This window comes from Eublepharis macularius, chromosome 17, assembly GCF_028583425.1.
Source record: "Eublepharis macularius isolate TG4126 chromosome 17, MPM_Emac_v1.0, whole genome shotgun sequence".
Classification (NCBI taxonomy): domain Eukaryota; kingdom Metazoa; phylum Chordata; class Lepidosauria; order Squamata; family Eublepharidae; genus Eublepharis; species Eublepharis macularius.
Window position 1 is genome coordinate 31,486,323 of NC_072806.1, and position 21,974 is coordinate 31,508,296.

At 49.2% G+C, this 21,974-nt stretch overlaps 2 protein-coding genes across 8 annotated transcripts in view; one reads left to right on the plus strand and one right to left on the minus strand.

Annotated features, from left to right (window-relative positions):
- Nucleotides 1-16,987, plus strand: part of LOC129344776 (multidrug and toxin extrusion protein 1-like) — a 35,833-nt gene extending 18,846 nt beyond the window's left edge. The window contains exons 12-17 of the mRNA XM_055001649.1: nucleotides 5,366-5,441; nucleotides 7,569-7,638; nucleotides 9,314-9,446; nucleotides 11,614-11,708; nucleotides 12,442-12,526; nucleotides 16,409-16,987. Of these exons, the coding sequence (XP_054857624.1) occupies nucleotides 5,366-5,441; nucleotides 7,569-7,638; nucleotides 9,314-9,446; nucleotides 11,614-11,708; nucleotides 12,442-12,526; nucleotides 16,409-16,629 (680 nt within the window). The 3' untranslated portion in view covers nucleotides 16,630-16,987. The remainder of the gene's footprint in view (nucleotides 1-5,365; nucleotides 5,442-7,568; nucleotides 7,639-9,313; nucleotides 9,447-11,613; nucleotides 11,709-12,441; nucleotides 12,527-16,408) is intronic.
- A 4-nt stretch (nucleotides 16,988-16,991) lies between these two features.
- Nucleotides 16,992-21,974, minus strand: part of ALDH3A2 (aldehyde dehydrogenase 3 family member A2) — a 31,597-nt gene continuing 26,614 nt past the window's right edge. For 5 of the 7 annotated variants that reach the window (XM_055001653.1, XM_055001652.1, XM_055001654.1 and 2 more), the window contains exons 11-12: nucleotides 21,649-21,719; nucleotides 16,992-18,282 (exon numbers count right to left, since the gene is read on the minus strand). In XM_055001653.1, coding sequence (XP_054857628.1) covers nucleotides 21,660-21,719 — 60 coding nt within the window. In that variant the 3' untranslated portion in view covers nucleotides 16,992-18,282; nucleotides 21,649-21,659. The remainder of the gene's footprint in view (nucleotides 18,283-21,648; nucleotides 21,720-21,974) is intronic. The other 2 variants (XM_055001656.1, XM_055001655.1) reach the window with 1 other exon arrangement.

Sequence of the window (21,974 nt, forward strand, 5' to 3'; positions counted from 1 at the left end):
TATGTGGAGAAGGGAAGTAACATCACATCGGGAAAGCACTCTGGTATTTGCCCCAAACTCTTTGATTAAACTATAGAATTTTGGGCAAATCCTAGAGTGTCGTCCTTATAAAATGACATCACTTCCGGGTTTGTGATGGAAGTGACACAGTGTGTCAGTGCAATGTTGAAAAACCCTCCCTTTCTTCCCTCCCAGTGGAAGGCAGAAGGCCCTGGCCAGAAGGTTTCCTGTTATAGACCTGACACCCCTGAACCAAAACGGATTAATTGAGGTACATGAACTGGAAAGTACAGCTTCAGTCTGCAGGAGTGAAGTCGGCACCTGCCGAGGCTGCTGGGTCCACTCTCCCCTCCCCCAACCTCAGGGCCTTATATAAGGCTGACTAGGCCAAAGGCCTTATATAAGGCTGACTAGGCCTTGTATAAGGCTGACTAGGCCGAAGCCTAGGGGCCCTGCAGGGACGAGGGGCCCGTCATTTTTTTTGCTGAGGCGCCCCCCCCAACATAAATTACAATTAATTGATTCTCTTATATAACCTCTATTAATAAGATAATTAACTGCTTCCTTATTGAAGTGAAACAAATTGTCTCTTATATTAAAACAATTATCCATAAATTATATGTTTTTAATAAATAATAAAAATTTTATTCACCAAAATATTACGGTATTGAACAATTATACCCCCTAAATGTGCCTTCCTGAAGAGTTCTACTTGTGGAATAAAAATATTTTTAAAATATAATTTTTCAGGAGACCCTCAAAATGGACATCGGGCTATGTACTGCAGTCTAGTACCTACCATACCAGGGTGAGGCTGTCAGCTGTAGTGGGATGAAAGACTGAAGTGCCAGAAGAGGCCCGAAATACCTGAAAACAGCCCGGCCATGAGTTAATAGTGCCCTGCCCAACCCACATTTTCCTTTTTGCCACAGAAGGGACCTGCAGTCTTAAACCGAGTTCTACTCGTCTCCTCTTTCTCGCCCCTTACAAATGAACCTGCCAGCTGTCGCCACATTGCTTTTGCTGCCATGCCTCCGCTCTGCCACAGAATAAGTTCAGCACGTGGCTTCTCCCAGCTTCACCCCATGACAGCCTCCAGCGCCTCCAAAGCTGCCATTTTGGGCACTCTTTAAATTTTGCCATTCCCTAGGCAACCACCTAGTTGGCCTGTATGTAGCGTTGCCAGGTCCCTCTAGCCTCCCACTGGGAGGGTTGGCACCTGGCACTTACCTTTGTCTGCCCCGGTTCAAATCTTCGTGCGTGCGCTCTAGCGGTGGCATGATGACATAACTTCTGGACAGTGGTGTCACTTCCGTAAGTGATGTCGTCACACTGGCCGCGGGAGCGCTCCCGCACTCCGCACAGCTCAGATTCAGCCGGTTTGGGACCAGTGCAACGATGTCACTTATGGAAGTGATGTCGCCATGCCGGGTGGGAGTGCGCACTGTGTGTGCGCTCCTGAGGTGCCTGCCAGTGGCGGGCAAGCTCTGGAAGGTTGCCCCCTCCCACCAATTGCTGAGTGATCAGCAGACGAGGGGGCAAATCCCTGGGAGTTTGCCCGCCACTGGCAGGCACCTGGGAACGCTACTGGTATGGTGGGGATGTCCCTGGCCATAATTTGCCAAGGCACATTTCTGAAAAGACAGCAAAGCTAGTCTGAGAGAAAGGAGTAAGCCCTTTGAGCTGATGGCTCCAGCAGCACGTCTCTCTTTCGTAGTCTTCAGCTTCTCCCATATCGCCCAACGGCACACAGTAATACTGAGCGGGTAATACTCCGCATAGGCAATTAAAAGGTGATCACAAAACCCAAGAAAGGCTGCCTTAGAGGCCTTGCTCACAGCAGGCTATGCAGTTGGCCCGCCCCCACCTCGTGATTGCGGACACTCCATGTACTTTTTATTGGCATAATTAATCAAAGTATATCCTGAAGCTTAGTACATGGAAGATCATCAAGCAATAGGCACGATACTGTTTCATCAGATAATATAATTAAAAAAGAGTCCACACTGGGCAGAAAAGTACATTTTTATTAGGATGTTGCTGAATCTTGGTCAATAAAAAGTTTGAAACTGAGCTGTGTAAGAAGAAAATAATTACAAGCCAAGCCAGTTATATTGTCGAAGGCTTTCACGGCCGGAGAACGATGGTTGTTGTGGGTTTTCCGGGCTGTATAGCCGTGGTCTTGGCATTGTAGTTCCTGACGTTTCACCAGCAGCTGTGACACTGAGAGATCTCTGTCTTTTGGTGCTACACCTCTGAAGATGCCAGCCACAGCTGCTGGCGAAACGTCAGGAACTACAATGCCAAGACCACGGCAATACAGCCCGGAAAACCCACAACAACCAAGCCAGTTATGTTTGCCTATATAATTTTTTAGGTTAGCCAAATTCTTTCCCATCTCCACAGCCTCCAAAGATAAATATCAGACCAGCAATATTTGAATTAGTAGTAAAGAAAATGGACTCTCCAGCTATGCATTGCCCGTACAGACCTGGGACTAACTGCATGTCATTCCACCTTTCATATCTGACATCCCACAGATCATTCTGCCAAATGCAATTTTGAGCTGTATCAACAGAAGTATCGTGTCCAGATCACGCAAAATGATGGCATCACTTTAGTCTGCTCTGCTCAGGCCTCACTTGGAATACAGTGTTCAGGTTGGGGCGTCAGAGTTTAAGGAGGATGTTGACAATGTGTCCGAAGGAAGGCAACAAAGATGGTGAGGGGATTGTAAACCAAGTCCTGTCAGGAAAGGTTGAAAGAGTTGGGTATGTTTAGCCTGGAGAGGTGGTGATATGATATCCCTCTTCAGGTATTTGGAGGATGGAGCTGAGTTGTTTTGTGTTGCCCCAGAGGGTCAGACCAGAAACAACAGGTTAAAATTAAATCAAAAGAGTTTTCAGCTAAACATTAGGAAGAACTTCCAGACAGTTAGAGCGGTCCCTCAGTGGAACAGGCTTCCTCGGGAGGTGGTGTGCTCTCCTTCTTTGGAGGTTTTTAAGAAGAGGCTAGATGGCCACCTGACAGCGATGCTGATTCTATGACTGAGAGCCGAGCTACAAGTGACACCTGACACAGGTTGGACACTTGTCAGCTTCCCTCAAGTTTTGATGGGAAATGTAGGCGTCCTGGTCTTGCAGCTTGGCTCTCCATTTAATTGAAGTTTACAGAGTGGCAGTCTATGGGAGGGAGAACATGCAGTCGGGAGGGGAGTGCAGGCATCAGGCTCTTGCTGGGCACCCCCCTTCCCTTCCGCTGGGTGTGTGTGGGGGGGTGGTTTCTGTAAACTTCAATTAAATGGAGAGCCAAGCTGTAAGACCAGGATGCCTACATTTCCCATCAAAACTTGAGGGAAGCTGACAAGTGTCCAACCTGTGTCAGGCGTCACTTGTAGCTTGGCTCTCAGTATGAATTTAGGTAGATCAGGAGAGGGGCATGAAGGGATGAGCTGGTGCCAGGCTCTCGTGACCCATTCGTATATACCCAGAGTAGTGCCAGTTGCCACTTTGGGGATCAGGAAGGAATTTTCCTCCACGCCAGATTGGCCAGGATTCTGGAGCGTTTTTGCCTTCCTCTGCGCATAGAGCAGCGGTCACCGGGGAGCATGTGTGGGGGGGATTGGTGTGAATTTCCTGCATTGTGTAGGGGTTGGACTAGATGATCCTTGGGGTCCCTTCCAGCTCTACGTTTCTATGAAAACTCAACATCCCACCTACGCTAGTTCTGCATCCACTGGTTGAGAACCACGGAGGGCCACTGCCACCCAAGCTGGACCCTTTTTGATTTGCTAACCAGTACAGCACCTAACATTTTATTTTCCAGCTTTGCAAATATAAAGATCACTTTGTTTTTCTGCTCCTTTCAACATTACATGTGCATCTGGAGAAGAGATGAATAATCAGGACTCGTACATTTTTACAGAGGGAGACTCAGTTTTGATTACGTTACCATTGTTTTTTGGAATAATTTGGAAATTCACAAGAAGGCCACAGATATTTTGTCTTAAAATTAGACTTAAAAGCCAGCTAAGGCCAGAGAAGCAAAAAACACGAAGGGTGCTACCAGTTCCTATTTCAGGCTCTGTCAATCACAGCTTTGGCTTTCCTCATTGGCTAGAACAAATTGAAGGTGGAATTGGTCTGTTTCCCCTGCTTAAATTAAGATGGAAGCTGTATTCGCAATTGGACTTGTCTCTAGAAGGCATAGAGTAGGGTTGCTAACGGCAGGTTGGGAAATTCCTGGACCTTTGGCGGCAGAGCCTGAGGAGGGCAGAATTTAGGGAGAGAGTTCAGCAGGGATAGGATATCATGCAGTCTATCCTCCAAAACTGCCTTTATCTCCAGTGGAACTGATCGCTGTAGTTTGGAGATGAGTTAATTCCAGGAGAACCTCACTCACCACCTGTAAGTTGGCAACCCTAATACAGAGCCTGGTGTGGATCCAACCATCCTTCAATGAGAGCTAAACTACACAAGGTAAATTACATGAGGATGCTCAAGTGAAGGGAGACTCAGTGTTAGCCAGGAAGCGTAGTTTGAATTTCACCTCTCTCTACAGAGCCCGCAAAGAGTGCTCTTCAGAGGGTTTGTTAATTTCCTCTTTGTCTCCTTGAAGGCTCTGTCAGTTATTAACAAACCCTCTGAGGAACTGTCTTGGCCAGCTCTGTAGAGAGGTGAAATGAACAAACCCTCTGAGGAGTGATCTTTGCCGGCTCTGTAGAGAGAGATGAAATTCAAACTACACTTCCCAGCTAAAATTGCAGCTCCCTTCACTTGAGCATCCTTGTGTAATTCGTCTTGGGTAGCTTAGCTCTGAGCCTTCTTCCAGCCTAAAGGACCTTTCTCCAGCTTAAGTGGCCCTTCCTCCAATGGAAGAGGTGCTTAATTTGGAGAAAAGCTCCTTAGATTGGAGGAAAGCTTCAGACCTGAACCGAAAGGAAAGGTAGGGTGTAACTATTTTAATAAACCAAATTTTAGTGAAGCGGTGGGATAAGGGTAGGATCCCCGATGCTAGCCCCCACCCCAAATGAACACTGATAGTCTGGATCAATGAACAGGCTGGATAGGTGGTATCAGGGCTCATTTCGAGGGGGGACGTGCAGGAACGCAGTTCCAGCAGTTCCCCAAAGAGGTCGCATGTCAGGTGGGTGGGGCATATGCAAATAAGTTATGCTAATGACACGCTTCTGGTGATATCAAGGGGCATGGCATATGCTGATGAGTTATGCTAATGAGTTCCTCCAGCTCTTTTTCTATGAAATGACCCCTGGGTGGTATGCTGAAATTCTGGGTAAAACCCTATGAATCAAACAATATTGCGTTTTGCAACACTGTACTGAAAATCCCATCTCCTTTCTTCTTAGTGGGTTTTGCCCTCCTGATGAGTGTCGTCCTGACAGCAGCAAAAGATGTCCTGGCCTACATCTTTACCAGTGAAGAGTAAGTAACATGGTGCTGACCTGTTCCTTATGATGATTATGAAGATTTGCATGAATTTGCATTCCCACTTTTTGAGGTGGGAGCGGAAAGCGTTACATATACATTGTTTTGGTAACACACTACTGTCGCCAACTCTGACACAAGAAATTCCTGGACATTTGTGGGTGGAGCCTAATGAGGGTGGAGTTTGGGGAGGGACTGGCCAAAGCAGCCATTTTCCACAGGGGAACTGATCCCTGTCGTCTGGAGAGCAGTTGTAATTCTGGGAGCTTGGCAATCCTATCCTGCCACACCTTGAGGTTGGCAACCTTATAAAACACACATGCACGCATGCATGCATGTGCGCGCACACAAACGCACAATAATTAGGACTGCAGTGTGTAGTTGATGAACTACAAGATTCCTCCATTAAGCAAGCAGCAGATTTTAAAAATGCTATTAATTATTTTAATGTAGGAGTTTGCAAATGCAGGGGGTCATTTTTCAGAGAGGTGTTCCTCCTCCTTTCGTACAAAGGGAGAAATGTCTCTTCTGTGATGGTACAGTGCAGAGGCGCATCATTTGAAACAAAGGACACATGCTTTTGTGTCTTGTACAAAAATTATGCAGATTTGATGATTGACCAGCATTACAGCCCTAAACAGAGTTGCCCCCTTTGAAGTCCATTGAAGTCAGTATCTTTAGAAAGGTGCAACTCTGTTTAAGATTGCATGGTAAATCTCATACATAACTGCAGTCCCTTCCTCATCTCTCCACACTTCTCATCTGACTCCTTACTCTCCACCCTGCTTGTGGGGGGGGGGCTCCCCTTTTATCCCTTCACCAATCCCAGCCTCCACCTCCTAGCCCCGCCCCTAACAACCTAGCTGCTGCCTGGGCTACCTTAGGCAGCCACACCTGTGGCTGCTCTGCTGCTGGCTCTTCCAGGCTACTCCCCACTCCTTTTAGCCTGCCTGTTGGTTTGCTGTGCTGCTGCACCTCTCCTGCCAACCTCTGGGTGGTAGTGTGGCCTAGTGCCTCCTTTACTGCCTTTGGCCTGCTGCTTGAGTTGGTGCTGGCTGGCTGCCTCTGCCCTCTGTCTCTTCTCCCCCTGGCTGGGCTGTTGTTCTTCCCCAGGGCTGCCCTGGAGCCCTGACTGGGCAACGGGCACTTATTAGGACCCAGGAGGCGTCACCTAGCCTGCCTCCTGTAGTTGAGGCTTTGCCTGAGCTTCTTGCACCTGGGGCTTTGCCTGAACTTTCTGCACCTGGGGCTTCTTTGGCATTCTTGGGCCTTGTTGGTGTCTCTGACGGCTGTCCTCTCCTGGCTGGGTGAGTGTTATGGGTGGTAGGGCTGGACTGGGGAGCTGCAAGCCTCGTTTCTGGGGTGGGTGTCCCTGGGGCATTCCCTAAGTCCGGCCCCAGCACCGGACAGTGATATTTCCAAGCAATTTGTGGAAGTCCTGGGGCTCTTGTGAGCTATTTAGTGAGAGTCTAGTATAGGAGTTCCCAAGCTATCTGAGCCCATGGGCACCTTTGGAATTCTGCCACAAGGTGGCAGGAACAACCACAAAATGTCTGCCATGGGACGCGGCGTCGACTGCAGAATGTCAGGAAGTGAGGTTATACGTAACTCTAATGGTAACTTTTCAACAGGTCAGGCAGAAGCTCTGTTTAACAGGATGACTTTAACACGAAGATATTGTTTAAAAAAAATTTCCTCCATAGACACAAATGACCTTCAACAAAGCAGTGAAAATCCTTGTGCTATGCTGGTAGCTGCTGCCAAACCAACCTTTTTAAAAGCATCTGCACAGCCAATCATATTTCCAATGGGCAATCAGAAGCCCTGCTGGACAAAAGCCCCATTTGGCCCTACCCACTTTCTAAAAACGCTTTGTGGGCACCAGGAAAGATGTCGGCAGGCACCATGGCACCCATGGGCACTATGTTGGGGGCCCCCGGTCCAGTGCTTAGAAGGCTGTGTTCCTGCAAATCAGACCAGCCCTCGGGGCGATTCAATCAGAGGGGTGTGCCTGCTGGCTGTAGGGGGTGGCCTCTTCTGCACAATTCAGCAAGATGATCCTGTAAGAAATCAAGTTTGGTCCTTAAGGCTCCGCTGTTAATTCTGTTTCTTTCTCTAAAACAGAGAGATTGTTGCACTCGTGGCTTGGGTTATGCCGGTCTATGTGGCCTACCACCTGTTTGAAGCCGTGTGCGTAAGTCTCTCTGCTGCCCAAAGGGTGGGTGGGTCTGTCCTCCTCAGAGATGCCCCGGGCAGGATTTCTCTGGGGTAAAAGGTAAAGGTAAAGGCAGTCTCCTGTGCAAGCACCGAGTCATTACTGACCCATGAGAGGACGTTGGGGATGCAACTGAGAGCCAAGCTAAAAGCGACAAATTCCACGCGCCTGGCAAGTGAATGGACTCACGTGTATTCCTCCCTGTTCACTTGTCATTCACTTGCGCTTCACTTGATCAAGTGAACAGGGAGGAACACACATGAGTCAGGGCCGGATCTAAGGTTGCCGGCCGCCTGGGCAATCCAAGCCTGACCCCTCATGAGCACTCCCGGCGCTGCGTGATGATTTCACTTCCGTGACATCATCACGCAGGGCAGAGTGTGCCACTTGCGTGGCAAGCTGGGTGCCCTGGCATGCCGCGGAGTTGGTGGAGGCAGTGTGCGGGGCTTGGAAGCCACCTGTGCCATTCGCCTGCCCCGCAGGACAGGAGGCGGCCAGCCTCCCCCTGTCCTGCGGGGCAGGCAAATGGCATGGACTACCTCGCAGCCCTCCCGCGCTGCCTTTTGCCTACCCCACAGGACAGGGGGCATGCGGCAAGCTGGCCGCCCCCTGTCTTGTGGAGCAGGCGAATGGCATGGGTGACCTTGCAACCTCCCACGCTGCCTTTGCCTGCCCCGCAGGACAGGAGGTGCGCAGCAAACCGGCTGCCCCCTGTCCTGCGGGGCAGGCAAAAGGCAGTGCGGGGGGCTGGGAGGCTGCCCGCACTGCCGCCAGCACACTCCCAGCGGCTGGCAGCTGCTCCTGGCGCCCCCTCCTTGGCAGCGCTGGGGGCATACCCCCCCTGCCCCCCCCTGATCCGGCCCTGACGTGAGTCTGTTCACTTGCCAGGCAAGTGTAATTCGTCACTTGTAGCTTGGCTCTGAATTTCACAGTCCTGTTGTTCCATTTTGATGTTGCTTCTCTCTTGCACAAACTGAACTCATAGTGTTTTCGCTCCAACAGCTTTGTGCCTAATTTTTCCTTGTTAAATTTGCACATGTTATTATCGTTTCAAAGATTCAGCATAAGGTAACAGAGAATGGCACAAAAAATAAAAATGGCAAAGTTTGATTCCCCCTACTAGAAATGTAGACTAGGGACTCAAGATCATTTAGTTCCAAGGAGACATTATGGCACAGACGGACAGAATGCCAAGCAGATGAATTAAAACCCCATATTTTTTTTGGCCAGCTGAGCCACCTCCAGTTTGGGAAACCCTGGGTAAGGTCTCATATGTAACACGTGAACGCTGACCCATCCCTCCTGGACAGGATAGTGGTGCAGGGCTGCCGCAATCCCCATAAAGCCCCAGGGGTGCCAACAGAAATTCAAGAGAGATTTCCCCCTGCCTCCCCAAGGATTCTTCGCACTGGCCGTGGGAGAACATCTGAGACTCCCCTGGAAGAATCCTGCACTTTCCTGCACTTTCTTTCAGCTCCGCTTCCTGGAGGAAAGGGGAGACTGTCCTAGAGTACATCCTCTCCCATCCCTGAGACGAGCAGATGGGTCGGGGGTCTCTGGGTGCTTTGCTGGACCGTGGACCGTAGTAGGGACCCAAACAAATTGAGGCAAACCCGCAAGGCGTTACATAAACTTCTTTCTCTCCCTTCCACAGTGTACAGGCAGCGGAATTTTACGTGGGTCAGGCAAGCAGAAGCTCGGGGCCATTTTCAACGCCATTGGCTATTACTTGGTGGGCTTGCCTGTCGTGGTTGTGCTGCTCTTCGTGGCCAAAATCGGATTGATAGGTACCAGCATTTCGGATGCCGAGGGTGTTTTCGCGCAAGACGCTGTGCAGGGCAGTGGACTGTCCCTCGCTTGTTGATTAAATGGCAGACAGCCGCTTACAGCAAGGCCACTAACACACTGTGTAGCGTTTCTATAGCACTTCAAAGTTCCACGCTCTTTTATTGAATGGGCCTGACACACTCTCTTGCCAATGGACTCTTAGGGCCTAGAAGTGACGAATTACACTTGAATGGCAAGTGAACAGACTCACATGTATTCCTCCCTGTTCACGTAGTGATCGAGTGGAGCGCAAGTGAACAGGGAGGAATACATGTGAGTCTGTTCACTTGCCATTCAAGTGTAATTCGTGATCGAGTGGAGCGCAAGTGAACAGGGAGGAATACACGAGTCTGTTCACTTGCCATTCAAGTGTAATTCGTCACTTCTAGCTTGGCCCCTAGAGAGTTGGAGGGAGAGGTAAGCTCCAAACCAGCACTCAGCGCTTGGTCTCTCTCTCTCTCTCTCTCTCTTCTTTTTTAAACTGTACATTTTTATAACTATGTAAAACCACACACACAAATCCAGATGTTGCAGTTGTTTTGAAAGTAATAAGGAATGGAACTGATAGAGGGAAGGAAGAGGAGGGTAAGGAAGAGCAAAGCACTAGAACCAAGTGGAGCATCAAGCCTGGCACAGATTTGGTTCTCAAACATTTCCTTTCCTCAGTGTTAGGTCATGGACCTCATGAATTAAGCATCCTACTCCTAAGCAAGAAAATGGTATAGAGAAGCGACCGTGTCTTGACCAGTTGCTGCTACTGTGCTTCTCGGATCCAGTGTCTGATGAAGGCAGAACTCACCTGTAAAAATCCCCCCATCTATAACTAGTCTTCAAGAAGCATTTGCATGTTCTTAGTATTACTCTTTGCATGCCTTCTTGGAAGATCATATTTCTCTCCCTGTGTCATGTATGCCTGCCTGCAATACATGCCATGGGTATGTTTAATACCGCCTAGTAGTCCTCGGACACTGTGAAGAGGTCTAAGGGCCTTTCAGTGTCTGTTGTTTAGAAGCTCACTGTGTCATCTCTGCTTTGAAGTAAAACACTCTCCCAGGGAAGCAAAATACTTTCACTTGCAGGCAAGCGGTCTTGAGCCCTGCTGCACCCAGCACCACTGAGGCTTCTTCTCCTGGGAACAGGGATGATTTCATGCTTACTCTGTAGATGTAGTCTAAACTGTGATAATCTTGTCTCTGGCATTCGCGCCAGAATTTCAATTACTAAGCTGGGGGTGGGACTTTACTCTGTAACTAACCATGCTTTGTATTGTCGAAGGCTTTCACGGCTGGAGAACGATGGTTGTTGTGGGTTTTCCGGGCTGTATTGCCGTGGTCTTGGCATTGTAGTTCCTGACGTTTCGCCAGCAGCTGTGGCTGGCTGTGACACTGAGAGATCTCTGTCTTTTGGTGCTACACCTCTGAAGATGCCAGCCACAGCTGCTGGCGAAACGTCAGGAACTACAATGCCAAGACCACGGCAATACAGCCCGGAAAACCCACAACAACCACTAACCATGCTTTTTCTATACATGCCACTTCTGCCAATTTTCCACTGTCCGATCAACCTGAACTGATGGATCTCTAATAAATGTTACCAGAGCTTTTTTTCTGGGAAAGGAGGTGGTGGAACTCAGTGGGTTGCCCTCAGAGAAAATGGTCACATGGCTGGTGGCCCCCGCCCCCTGATCTCCAGACAGAGGGGAGTTGAGATTGCCCTCTGAGCAGCTCAGCGGTGCAGAGGGCAATCTCCTCTCTGTCTGGAGATCAGGGGGCGGGGCCACCAGCCATGTGACCATTTTCAAGAGGTTCTGGAACTCCGTTCCACCGCGTCCCAGCTGAAAAAAAGCCCTGAATGTTACTTCAACCAAACCACCTGCGTGTTTGCTGTGGAGAACTAAGGGATCTAGCCGTCAGGGACTGACACCCTGCTAGGAAAGGTTTCCCCTGCTGATGTGTGAACAGCCCTTAAAAGGACAAGATCAGGCCTGGTGAAGATTTTCCTGGGCAGCTGGCTATATCCCAAAGAAATTGTTTCTGCAGTGGGGAAAGTGGAAGGGGAGCAAGGTGCTGGGCGGCAGGCAGAGCCCCCCCTTTCCCGCCTGACCGATCCTCTCTCTTTTCCTTGCAGGGCTTTGGCTGGGCATGCTGGTCTGTGCCTTGATCCCATCTATTTGTTGCATAGTCTACATAGCCCGGATGAACTGGAAGCAGGCAGCGGAGGAGGTAAAGGCTGCTCAATTTTGCAACCGTGGTGTTTTTGACTCAAAACTCCCTCCTTTTGAGTTTGCTGCCCCCTTCTGTGAACCCAGTCCACAAGGCTTTCTCTTTTCACTTCACATTCCGCTTCCATGCAGCAAACTTTCCTCTTAAATTGATGCACAATTTGACTTTATTTTTGCAACAACATTGTACAAATGCAATGAAAAGATACAAGAGTATTGGGTAATGTCAGCCACCCAAAAGGGGGAAATGAAAAGGGGCTCACCTCGACCATTAAAAAAAAAGAAAAAGAGCTGATTTTTCCGTTCCTTGTTTTTGCAGTTAAAGCTGGAGAGCGATGCAAAAGGGCAGGATTAAATTTCAATGGTGCTTTGCTTCTCAAACCATTATTTTTCAACTTGGACTTGTCAAAGGGACACACACACACAAGGGCCGATTCCAGATGACTAACCTTAAGTCGCTTCATGCCGCCCTCTTCCGGATCGCGACGGGGAAAATGCGAAATATCGCGTTTCCTCGCGCGAGTTTTGCGTGACGACGCGGAAAACGCGCGCGAGGAAACGCGATATTTCGCATTTTCCCCGTCGCGATCCGGAAGAGGGCGGCATGAAGCGACTTAAGGTTAGTCATCTGGAATCGGCCCAGATGGGCTTGTTTGGTGGCTTTGAAAACTAGACTGAAACAATCGCTCACTTTGGCAGCAAATCTTAAATGAAATGTCTGTATCTACCCTTAGGCTCAGCACCGTGCAGGGTTGACTCAGAAGCAGCCGGAGAATTCGAACGCTTCTTCCCTCTCTACTAAGATGGCTCCCTTCTCAGGTACAAAATGGAGTTTTTATCCAGGTGGCTTAGAGTCTTTCACTGTGGAAGGGCTTTTCCTCCCCAGGGAGATTTTCACCCAGTGGTCCCTGCCTAGGGTTGTCAGGTCCCTGGAGACTCCTGGCGGGAGGCTGGGACGCTGGCTCTTACCCTGTGGCTGCTCCGGAGGGTCTGTCCGCACACGCGCTCCCGGCGTGCATGACGGCACTTTTGTGGTGACGTCATCACACAGGGTCAAGGGGTGCCCTGAGTGACGATGTCACGCATGCTGGGAAGGAACAGAGAGTAGGCAGCTTGCTGCCACCACACCCCTTGTCCCTGCCGGTGTGGGCTGCACAGATGCAGCGGCAGCCGCGGCGGTCGCAGCGAGGGAGCGGGTTGCAGCAGGCACGGCGGAGAGAGCGGCCTGCTCTTGCCACCGCCGCCTGCTCTCTCTCTGCCACCACCGCCGCCCACTCTCATGGCACGGGAGTGTCCCCCCCCCCCGCCGCCCAAGTGAGTGGGCACAGGGGGGAAAGGGTGGGATCGGGGGATCCCCTGCCCCGGGCAGGGGGATGGCAACCCTATCCCTGCCTGCCTCTCTCTGCCTCTATTTCAGGGCCCAACCCTGACCACGACGGTGGCTTGAGGGGTGATCAGACCTGTGCTGGTCTCCCGGTGACTTCAACACTACACACGGAAAAATGCTGTGGCAAACAATAGCTAGAGAGCATTGAAAGTGCATTATCCAATGTGTGTGAATGCATGTTGGAAAAAGAGGCTTGATCGCTTTGTAGCCTCCTTTCTGTCCTGCGGAGCCTTGGTTTATCAAAGAGCTTAGGGGCGATGGAATGGTTGGGCAGATGGTAAGGGAGCAAGTGGGTAATGCGGCTGAACTTGGGCGAGAGCACATGACTGGGCATATTGTGTGGTGGTGGTAGCAGCAAAGCAAACTCCATTCTCTGCTACTGTTGTGTCCACGCAGTTCCTTCTGATGGAGTCTTTCTGGGAATCTTCCATGGCCTTTGAGGATGAAGACCTGAGTAGCATACAGGCTCTCTGCAACTCTCCGGCATTGTATTTTGTGGATAACACCACTCTAGTCTGCTGTGACTTAGATGCCACAGCTGGTTTTAGTTACTTCTCAAAATGCTCTTAGGGAGCAGCCTGGACCAAGCTGTAGGGATGACGTTCAGTGGCTGAAGTTGGGAAAGGGTTAAAAATAGTTTAAATTCAGAGTTGCAATGGATCTTGAATCAATAGAGAGTCAGATGCTTTGTTTGCCTTTAAGGAAAGTTCACTTAAAGGAAAAAAGGTGCACGGGGTTGCTACAAAATAAAGAAATCTACCACCTACATCAATTGACCAATAGCAGTTTACAAACGCATCTCAGTTTTCCAGGCTTTGAGGTAGATAAGGCTATTGGCTCTGTGCCAGGTTTCCCTTCCAGGTCAATACAAACAAGAGCCCACTGGGTAAACACATTAACCCCATAATGACTGAATGTCAGACCTTGCAGCCTATATTCCCACAGATGAGGCCTAATGAAGCTGCTTAGAAGTGTGCAGCCACCGTATCTTAGGCTCCTCTCTTGCCTGTTGTGGCTGATAGGAAACGGCCCTTGTCCTCCCGTTGATCCTCCTGGACCTCTTGGTGTCTTTCAAGAGGATTGCCCTTCCCTTCTGGAGAGGCTGGCTGGGTTGGGTGTGGGGGCACCACCCTTCAGTGATTCTGCTGTTACTTGGCCAGCCAGATCCAGGATCTGTTGCTGGGTTGCCAACGTCCAGGTGATATCTGGAGAACTCCCAGAATTACAACTGATCTCCAGGCCACAGAAATGAGTACCCCTGGAGAAAATGGCTGCTTTGGAGGGCGGACTCTCTGGCATATACCCTGCTGAGATACCTCCCCTCCCTAAACCCCACCCTCTCCAGCTCCTCCCCCCAAATCTCCAGGAATTTCACAACCTGGAACTGGCAACTCTAGGGACAGTGGCTCAGCCCTGCGGATCCATTTGGCCCCCTGAAGCCCTGGAGGAAATTATCAGGGGATCTGAAGGAAGGTGCTGCCGCTATGTGGAAGACACCTTGCTCCGTTTCTCCTTAGCAGCTGAGTCAGGTGGAAGTCATGACAAAGTATCTGGAGAATGGGGTGGATGAAGACCAGTAAACTGGAGCTCAATCCAGACAATGACAAAGAGGCTCAAGGACTGATCCTGTCCTGGAGGAGCAAGGTTCAAATCCAGGAGCACCTTAAAGGCCAACAAAGAGTTTCTGGAGTATAAACTTTCAAGGGACCTTTGTTAGATAAAAAGTAGTTCAGAAGGTAGGAGGAGTGTTGCGAAGAAGTAAGATATACATTGTAGCAGTACAATGTAAAGTGGTTAGTTTGATTAGAGCAAGGGAGGAAAGCAGAAAATTAGCCTCTGCCCTGGAGGAGGAGGCACTTCCCCCCGGAAGCAGGTCTGTTGCTTGGGAGTGGCTCATAGGGTCTTTTGTCCACTTCTGGTGCTATGCCTTACTTTAAAAGTATGATCGCGCCACAGTGAACTATTCTCTAATCACATACATGTTAGAATAGCAATCTAGAAACTCCTATTGGACTAAAATGTGGTGGCTAGGCTGTTACTAGGGACTGGATACAGGGACGGTTTCAATCCTGTGCTGAAACATCTGCACTGGCTGCCTGTTTCCAGGTACGGGTCAGACCTTGAAGGCCCCAGATGGCCTGGTGCCAGGGTACTCGAAAGGCCAGCTCCTCCCCTACCATCCATCCCACCAGTTAAGATCCACTTCCCAAATCCTGTTCGGTGGCTCTTTATTTTTACCTTGGGACGCACCTTGGGCAGGTCTCTCTAGACGTTTAATTTAGAAAGTGGCTATGCCACAACTTTTGGTACACTGAGGGCTGTAAAGAGACAACTGGTATAAAGATATTGAATGAAAAATTTTTGCTTCATGATATGAACTCAAGGTTTCTTATTGAAATTCTGGACTGGTGCTGCCACCATATACAAAGCCAGATCCTTGGCCTACCCAGTTCAGCGATGTGTCCAGTAACCACCTCCGTGCTACCTATTTTAGATTCATTCTCCGAAGATGCAGGGAATTAAACATGGGTCTGTCCTTATTTGAGCATGCAACATCACCTTTCCCTGAGGCAGCCACGGGTCCATCAAGCCCAGTTCTATCAACTTGACTGGCAGCAGCTCAACTCAATTTGTATCTTTTGTGGTCCAGCTACCCCCGAGATTCTTCAACTGGGGATGTCAAGGATTGAACCTGGGAGTTTCTCTGTACAAAGCCAGTGCTCTGCCACTAAGCCAGGGCTCCTCCTCAGCTGATTGTCAGGACTCCAAAAGATTGTTCCATTTTATAATTAAAAGTATGGAATCTGATGTGACAGCAGCCACGAGCTTAAATGGCTTTAAAAGGGAATGTGCCAAATTCTTTGCAGATGGGTCTAGTAACAATTAACCCGATAGCTAAATGGAACCTCCCTGTACAGAGGCAGTAGACCCTCAAACAGCAGATGCAGGAGATGAACAGGGGGAGGGGTTGTTGCCTTCCTTCTCTGCTTGTGGAAATTCATGGAAGATCTGGTGTAGGGAATGGCTCTATTGGGTGGGTAGGGCTGAGGGAATGAAGGGCTTTAAAAGCAAGAACCAGCCCCTGAATTGAGCCCGGAAATAGGTAAGCAAGGAAGTTGCTTCAAAGCGGGCATCACCGTGACCCTCTTGAGCAGCCAAGTTCGCGGAAGAACATTTTCTCTGAAGCATTCCTAGGATCTGTCTGTTGCTTTTATGTCAAACTCTGGTATGTCTATGCAACTTCTCGAATTGCCGTACCTGCTAAGTAACAAACAGTGATGCCAAGGGCCTCCTTTTGTCTTTTTGGACCACAGCAAAAACAGATGCTGAGAATGGAGCCGTTCTGCTAAGGGTTACCAAGACGGATGGACCAAGCTACCAAATTCAGAGCCAGGAGGAGATGCCCAGCCGCTCCACGGTCGGTCACGTTCTGACCACAAAACAGCTGATTGTGTACCGGGGACTGGCTGTTGTGGCTGCTTTAGCTGTGCTGGCTGTAGGAGTTGTGATACGATTCTTCACCGTTACAGATTAAGCACCTCAACTGATGGTCCAAGGAAGAAACAGAACAGCCCCCCCTAACAAAACAAGAGAGGTCAGAGCCTGGAGATGGTCGACCTGTTCTTTAAATTATCCACTCCAGGGCTGTGATGCTGGTAGAATTTGAATCTTGTTCCTGCAAAATCCCAAACTGGAACTCCTCACAGTCACTGGACATCGGTTGTATGGGCTGTGATTTATGGAGTTAACAATCAAAGAGACCTTCGGTGCCCATCAGACTCATTCAAAGCCAAGTGGCATTTGGGGCGAAATGACAAAGTCACTGGAGACATTCAGTGGCAGAATTGAAAACCAAATGCCAGTATTCGACCAATAAACAAAAGCTTCCATTCTCTCTTGGTTTAATAGTGTTTATTTCCAACACAAAAGTATATATGTGATGTCTGCAAGTTTAATTATATATTAAACATTGGCTGGATGTTATATTTCAATATAAAGCTTTTTTATTCATTTCATGTTTTAATTATTTTTATTAATTCTAAGCTTGTCAGTTCTCTCTCAACGTCTAAAATTCTTTATTAATACAAATATTTTTATAAAAGAGACCAGAAGCGCTTTTCAAAAAGGACAGACAGGAAATGCCCCCACCACCCTGCTGAATATATAATGCATCTATCTGCATAAATAAGATAATAGTCAGCTGCAAAGAAGGAAAGTAAGCATTCCTGATTTTTTTTCAAACCTTGTTCCCCCAACCGCCACTAACACTACAGTTTGTATCACAATTTGTGGAAGAAAGACATATCACAGATCTTTAGAAAACAACTTCAGTTCTGTTTTATGATCAAATTTGAACATTGTGTGGCGGCTGATGCTATTGAGTAAGAAGGAAGATAGCCCAGGTGTTTGGCACACACCATCCATTTAATAAAAAAAAAAAAGGCCTCTTTGGTCAGGGAAAATGCTGCCACGATGGGATCGGATTCTACCCAACAGCACCTGTGCCCAAACGCTTCCCTATTGTGCCGCTTTTCCCTTGCCCCCATTTCACCCCTGGGTGGGACTGCTTGTCTGATCAGCTCCTGTTACAGTAGGAGCCCTCAAAAGCAGCCAAGTCACCAAAAGGCAGGCCCTAGAATGGCTTAGCAGCTTCCAGCATTAAAGCAAAACTGCCTTAAAGTGAAATGGGGCTGAACACAGAGAAAGAACAGCATTGCTTTAAGCCTGACTAGGTGCTTGCAGAGCTCCTCCGCTAAAGCAATTTCTTCTTTTATTGCTTTTGCAAACTGTTCTGATCTCCGGCTGCCTCTGAAACATCGAGCTTTTTTTTTTAAAAAGGGGGACATTGACACAAATCTTCCAACGTGGGCTGCAGGACACCGAAGCAGTCACTAAAAATACTCTGAAAAAATACTCCCCCAGTAAGGCCTGCCAAGGATTCCCACTGGTTAATCTGGTCCAAGAGGATGCGGAAGCAGCCCTCCCCGGGTCCCGACACTTGCTTTCCAACAGAAGCGGAATTGCGGAGGGGAGGGGGGAAGGTTTCCAGATTCTCCTTTTGTGCGGTTTAATCATTGTTAAGAAAAAGTAATGCGTATCTGAGTGCCAAAAGCCCCCGCCCCAAGCCCCCAGACCACAGCAGCTCCCATTTGCGTGGGCGTTGGCCTTGGGCTCAGGAAAAGGCTACCTGGAAAAGAGAAATGGAAACAACATCACTTGTTACATCTAGAGCCACAGTTTTGTTTGTTTTAGAAATATATTATTGTATACATGAGTTCCTCTTAGAATCAGGCACCAAATGGGTGCTCTGCCTTTGAGTCACGGTCCCTTTCGGTCTGTCCCGTTCCACGGTCCGGTTGAGTCAAATTCAGTGTAGAGAACTGGAGAAGTAGGTGCCCCTCCAGTCAAAATCTTACCTGTCTCCAATTACCTAGGCACTATTTTCGCAGCCTCTGCATCGCCATTTTGCAATTCAGAGCTAATGGCCTACCTTACAAGGTTGTTGCACTTAAAGTATGTGAAGTCACTCCAATAAACTGTAACAGTGCTAAATATTACTCTTACTGAACAATGGATTTCGAAGGTCTGGATGGGAGCCCAATTACACACAGTGACTCGTAGATCAGAGATGCCGTGTGTGTGTGTGTGTGTGTGAATCCTTGCAGCTAGTAACTAGCACAGAAATATTTTTGCTACTGTTATGTCTTTGTAAACTTGCATTTATTTATCCTATGGCACTGTTTACTGAAATATTCTTGATATTAACTGTGCTCATCTCACTCTATGTAATTCGCCTTGAGTCTCAGTAAGAAAGGTGGACTGTAAATCACATAAACAAACTAACAAACATAACAAATAAATTCTGCACTTGGGAAAACAAAATAATGTTTTAAAAGAGGCTGATGGTTGGAGAAAGGTTTGCATCTGTGAACTGGCCATTACGTTGGCTTGGATAGTTCAAAAGGGCATCTATAGCCACGGCACACTGCAGGTCATAACACTGGGCACAAAATTCATCTCAGAATCTTGGCCTCCACCTAGTTTCTAGTTCCTATGACTGCATAAGGCTGCAGGTCTGGCAGGTGCTCTCCAGGGCCCCCGGCAGCAACACCCACTCCCTTCAATAGGAGAGGTCAGGTGCTGAACCACGGACTCTTTGAGGCTCTGCCAGCCAGCCACCTACCCTCCTCACATGTCACACAGATGGTGCCCATATGCCAGCGAGCATCACCCATGTATGGGCAACACCTGCTAATGTGTCAGAAGCCAGAGGGCCAGTTAAATCATATCTTTGGTGGCCAGGACAAAACTCTCCAGGCCCACCAAGGGTCTGTCTTTCTCCTTTGGCTGGTGAAGCTGGACTAAACTGAGCCAAAAAATTAGTCGTAATTGCAGAATCCTGCAAAATAAGATACACAAGTGCTCAGCTTGCATAAAAGGGACAAGCCAGTTTGGTGTAGTGGTCAAGAACGCGGGACTCTAATCTGGAGAGCAAGGTTTGATTCCTCACTCCTCCACTTTAAGCCAGCTGGGGGACCTTGGGTCAGTCACAGCTCTCTCAGAGCTCTCTCAGCCCCCACCACCTCACAGGCTGACTGTTGTGGGGATAATAATGGCATACTTTGTAAACCGCTCTGAGTAGGCATTAAGTTGCCCTGAAGGGCGGTATATAAATCAAATGTTGTTGTTGTTAAGCTAGAGTCCAGTGCTTGTCAGGGCAGAGCTACAAACTCCCAGGATTCTGTGTGTGTGTGTGTGTGTGTTTGTGTGTGTGTATAGTGGTGGTGGGGAACACAACAGTCAAACTGGTCCTCAGTAGAACGAGGCTTGCAGTGCAGATGGGCCTCGATTTCCAAGGCTGGCCTAACTCACCATCACATCAGGTTCTTAGCAACTTTCATGCTCTCAGCTGCAGACACACCTCCTCCTCAGAGGAGGCCAAAGCGTCTCTTGAACACACGACAGTCCATGCACAATCCACCCACCACCACCCTCCAAGACCTTAGAAGGAAGACAAAATCCCAGAGGTCCCAGACACCACTCGGACAAGATGAGTGTCAGAGCGAGGCACCAAGCACATCCCGGGTTTACATGCAAGCCACACAGCTGGCCAGCGTCCAGGCTGGAGGAGGCAGCAAAAGCTTAGCATAGGAAAGGCGGGTCCCCTACCTCCCCAGAAAACAGGCAGGCTTTGAATTAGGGATCGCGACGGCCCCTATCGAGCCTCCACAGCCTCAGCCCCGCCAGGGCAGCTAGCAGGCACTTAAGCCTGAGCACAGAGTGACGGCTCTGGGGAGAACCAGAGAAAATGTGAATCCGTGACCCCGCTTCCACCCCCCTGCACCTGAAGAGAGTCTCTGCTAGGATCACCACTTTTTTTCAGACAGCCCCCACCCCTCAACCACTTTGAACAGAAGCAGAACAGGCAGAAATCAGGGTGTGTGGCTGTGCTTAGCTCAGCGCTGGAGAATTTCACCCAATTATTTTGGTAGGTCAAAGATGCTGGGGAAAGCACAGGAGCAGGATAGAGTTGTCCCCCCACCCCTGTCAGTGAGCAACTGCAGCCTCCAGGCACAACACGCCCCCTCCAACCGCCTGGGAAGCAATGTTGCGGCAGAAGCCTTCTGGAAGAATTCTCCACTTGGATCTTTCTGCAGTTGCCCACGGTCTGACCACGGAAGGCAGCTGTCACACAGGCGGGAAACCTGTTCTTCTACTGGCCTTCAGGCTGCCCCAACAGTTCTACCAGTTTAACCCCAAACCCCTCTCCTCCAGTCATGCATCTGTCCATCCTTCCAAAATCTATACATCACTCTCTCCAGAGCTTGCTCAAGTTGGCTCACATACAAAAACAGTAAAATCATAAAAAACAGCATAAAATCATTAAAACTATCAACCGTAAAAAAAAAAACCCAGCCTGACTGGAAAAAACCACTTTAAACATTTAGCAGGCTAAAACGATCCCTGTAGAAGGAGCCCAAATTCTAGACACAGGCTGTAAAAACAATTAACAAGACTGAACCCTTTAACTAAAAGCCTGGGTAAAGAGAAATGTTTTGGCCTGGCATCTAAGAGAGAGTAGAATAGATGCCAGGCAAGCCTTGGGGGGCAGGACTTTCCCCATGCACGGAGCCGCCACAGAAAAAGCCCTGTCTCTGGTGGCCACCTGCCTCACCTCTGCAGGTGGGGGCAACTAAGAACAGGGCTAGAGGAAAGGATCTTAACTGGTCCGGCCCAGCCCACAAGAGGCGGCGGTCCTGCAAGCACCCCAGTCCCATGCCCTTTAGGGCCTTAAAGGCAAGAACCAGCACTTTGAATTGGGCTTGGAAACCGGAGCAGATCTTTCGGCCGAGGGGCCACAGGATCTCTGTATCCTCCTCCCAGCCTGGCTGCTGCATTTTGGACCAGCTGAAGTTTCCAGACAGCTTTCAAAGGCAGCCCCATGGGGAGGCATTAGGGAGGAAGGCAGAAAAGTTGGTTTGTGACTTGAGGGGAGGAGATGGTTCAACACAGCCCCAGATGAAGCTGCCTTTCACCAAGTGGATCCATCTACCTTAGAACTGTTTACTTTGACTGGCTGCTGCTCTTCAAGGCCTTGGGTAGAGAAACAATCTTTTCCAGCACCTGGAATTGGAGATGCCGGGAATTGAACTTCTGTATGCAGAGCAGGTGCCTGACAACTAGCTAAGACCAGGGGAGGCCAGCTGCAGAAGAACGTGTGAACCTGCCTCCTGCTAAGTCCGTCTAGCTCAAAACTGGCTACTGTCTCGGGCAGCTGCTCTCCAGGGTCTCAGGCAGGGAACGGCCTTTCCCAGCACCTGCTCTCTAAGATCCCTCACCCAGGATTGATCTGGGGACTTCCTGCCAGCCCAGCAGATG